Here is a 3115-nt window from a genome sequence, read left to right on the forward strand (position 1 = left end):
AAAAAAAAAAAGATTCAGGTTGATTTTTATCCTATCCGATTAAGTGGTGATGGCTCATATATATCGAGGAAGGGTTTCATATGTGAACTTTTGGACGATGTCTGTCTTAGAACTAGTGTGTGTGAACGCACAGTCCTGCTCTATGTGTGGATGGCTTAGAGTGGCTTGCTTTAAGCTGCTGCTTTGGGACTGCAGTGACTTCCAAGGGCATTCAACCCTCTTTCAGATGAGCAGTGCCTGTTTATTAGCATGGTCACGTTCCATGCCCACCTGTGTTCAGGACTCCAGAGAGAATGGGTGACTGAGAAAATGACCTGCAAGGCCATAGGATCTGGAAATAAGAGCATGGTGAAGGGCTGTGAGCCTGAGACTGTCTCTCTGGGCCTTGGTTCTTCTCAGGGGGAGGTATTAGACCTAATCACGCCGCAGTAGGGGACACACAAACCCCTCTGTGACTCTGCAGCTCAGTGGAACCAGGGAAGGAAGGTGTTAGGCTTGCTAGTAGTGATGCTCTCAGAACTGAAGATGTGTTCATGTTTCTTCAGGAGCCCTCCCTGTACACTGTCAAGGCCATCCTGATTCTGGACAATGATGGAGACCGACTCTTCGCCAAGGTGAGATTTGCCTTTATATTAATTTAGAAGCAGGACAGAAACATTGGGTACTTAAATAGCAGGATTGGCCATACTAACTCAAATTCTTCAGGAGTGTGATGATTTTGGGAATTCTTTCACCTTACCTTGACTACTCCAGGTAAATCCAGGTTGGCAATCCTTCTGATCCTTAGAGTGTTTTCTGCCTTCTGTGATCGCCCTCATCAGGGCAAGGAAGAGCTTTAGAACCTTAATTTCAGAGCAAAATACTATCTCAATGCTAGAGGCCTCTATTTATGTCTGCTTTATCTATCCCTTCTGCCCCCGGCCCTATTATTACCTTGTCACTTGGCCTGAGTTTTTCAGGGAGTCCTCCAGTTTCTGACCTCACCAAGCTGCATGCCCCAGTGAGCTGTTGCTAACTTTGGGTGGATTGAGAAGAGAAAGGACACCCCTCTCTTCAATTCTCCCCCTCCTGTAGAAATATCTTCTGTCCCTGGAGTATTAGCTCTGGGCGAGCAGAGCATCAATCAATCAGCAGGTGGAGATTAGTTAGAATTCACCAGCTGTTCCTCCCTGTAATTGGATGTAACTATGCAGGACACCTTTGGAAACAGTTATCCAGTTACTAAATGCCAGACCTGTCATAGGTCTCCAGCTGACTGCAACGGATTAGCCCCTTAAGAGCAGTCGCTTTAGCAGCCTGCATCTTCACCCCCTTGCTGGGAGTGCTTGGGAGTGGGCTCAGTAAAGTGCTGACTGCCGTGGGAGAGATGGTCTTCCAGCCAAGTGGTCCTGTGCACATCTTTAATCCTAGCCCTTGTGCACCCAGGGAGGCAGAGACAAGCAGATCTACAGAGTGAGTTCCAGGACAGCCAGGACTACACAGAGAAACCTTGTCTCGAAATAAACCAAACTAAAAAGAAACCTACTGGTGTTCCTGCAGTGAGGGAGAGTCTGAGGAAGCCTCCCTGCATCCAGTGTTCCTTATTTCTCCAGCACTGTCCCAGACAAGAGTAGCTCCTGGGAAGCACGTGGTGCAAGTGTCCTTAAGAGAGCTGGGAGGCCTCTGCCCTTAGAATTTTAGAAATGGCTCACAGGATTGTAGAATTGATTACAGCACAGTCCTTCTCCTTTCCTGTTTTTTGTTTGCTTGTTTTGTTTTTTTAATTTATTTCTTTTCTGGGTGTATATGTGTGAACTTGTTAGAATAGCCAAAGAACGACTCACAGGAGTCAGCTCTCTCCTCTGCCATGCTGGTTCCGAGGCCTGGCAGCAATCTCTCTTGAGCTCGCTCGCTTGCTCTCTCTCTCTCTCTCTCTCTCTCTCCCTCCCTCCCTCCCTTCCTCCCTCCGTCCATCCCTCCCATTTCCTGCCTCTGTAGTCCTTGCTTCTCTGGCTCAGTGTTCCTCTGTCACTGCATGCCTTGAAGGGGTCATACAAGATCCCAGAGTAGGACACTCACTAATCATTGTGGGCTCACAGCTATGATGACCCAGCCCTGTCTGTCTCCTTTCCCTCCCACTAGTACTATGACGACACCTATCCCAGTGTCAAGGAGCAAAAGGCCTTTGAGAAGAACATTTTCAACAAGACCCATCGGACGGATAGTAGGTCATTCTTCACCCTTCCTTGTGTTTCGGGGAACCACGGGAAGGGGGTGTCAGCAGGACTGCAGGAAAAAAAGATAAAATGACTCGGCCTCCTCTTTTTTTTTCCCCTCCTCCCCTCATATAATAAACTCTTCAGAAATGTAATAGGGAGGTGAGTGTACCTCACTCGGGAATACCGTACTAGAAGCTTGGCTGTTAGCTACCTGTCTAGTCCTTGGATTTATGAGCCTCACTTGACAAATTTAACTGCAGCTCTGCTTATTGTACCGCATCCATTAGGGCAGGTAAATGGAAGCCTGTAAAGGTGACCGCTCTGCATTTTTACCTCCGAAGGATCGGCTGGTATCCTGCCTCATACACAGGGAGGGAAGTAGGCGCAGTGGGGGAGGGAGAGCTAGAGAACGTAGACTCCCCTGAGTTTCTAAGTCCCTTCTGCTACCCCTCAAAACAATAAATAGCTTCAGTGCGGGGAGGTCTTTACAGTTGGCCTTTCCTTGGCCCGTGCAGCGGCCCCAGGAGTTCATGGGAAGCCCTGTTGTGCTGACTCTTCTCCCACCATTCAGTTCCTGCTTTCTTCTCCCAGGTGAAATCGCTCTGTTGGAAGGACTGACAGTGGTCTATAAAAGTAGCATCGATCTCTATTTCTATGTGATTGGCAGCTCCTATGAAAATGAGGTGAGAATCGCTGTGCGTGATACCTCTGATGCCACTTCTGAAACCCCAGTGGGCCGCAGCCACTGGCTGGGGGCTTTGCAGAGCCATATTCCTCTGCTATCTGGCAAGCTCATAAAGAGGTCTGTCAGAGATCCCTGTCAGTCTTACAGAAGAAATGGCCCAGCCAAAGAATCAGTTCAGAAAGGAAGTTTCCCAGGTCTTTTTTTTTTTTTTTTTTTTTTTAAAAAGGGCAGG

At 48.1% G+C, this 3115-nt stretch overlaps 1 protein-coding gene across 1 annotated transcript in view; it reads left to right on the forward strand.

The window, feature by feature from the left end:
* The window catches only part of Copz1 (coatomer protein complex subunit zeta 1), a 26333-nt gene that overhangs the window by 14820 nt on the left and 8398 nt on the right, over positions 1-3115 (forward strand). Inside the window, exons 2-4 of the mRNA XM_021182966.2 lie at positions 546-614; positions 2122-2203; positions 2790-2881. Coding sequence (XP_021038625.1) covers positions 546-614; positions 2122-2203; positions 2790-2881 — 243 coding nt within the window. The remainder of the gene's footprint in view (positions 1-545; positions 615-2121; positions 2204-2789; positions 2882-3115) is intronic.

The sequence above is a fragment of the Mus caroli genome, chromosome 15, assembly GCF_900094665.2.
Source record: "Mus caroli chromosome 15, CAROLI_EIJ_v1.1, whole genome shotgun sequence".
Taxonomy (NCBI): Eukaryota; Metazoa; Chordata; class Mammalia; order Rodentia; family Muridae; genus Mus; species Mus caroli.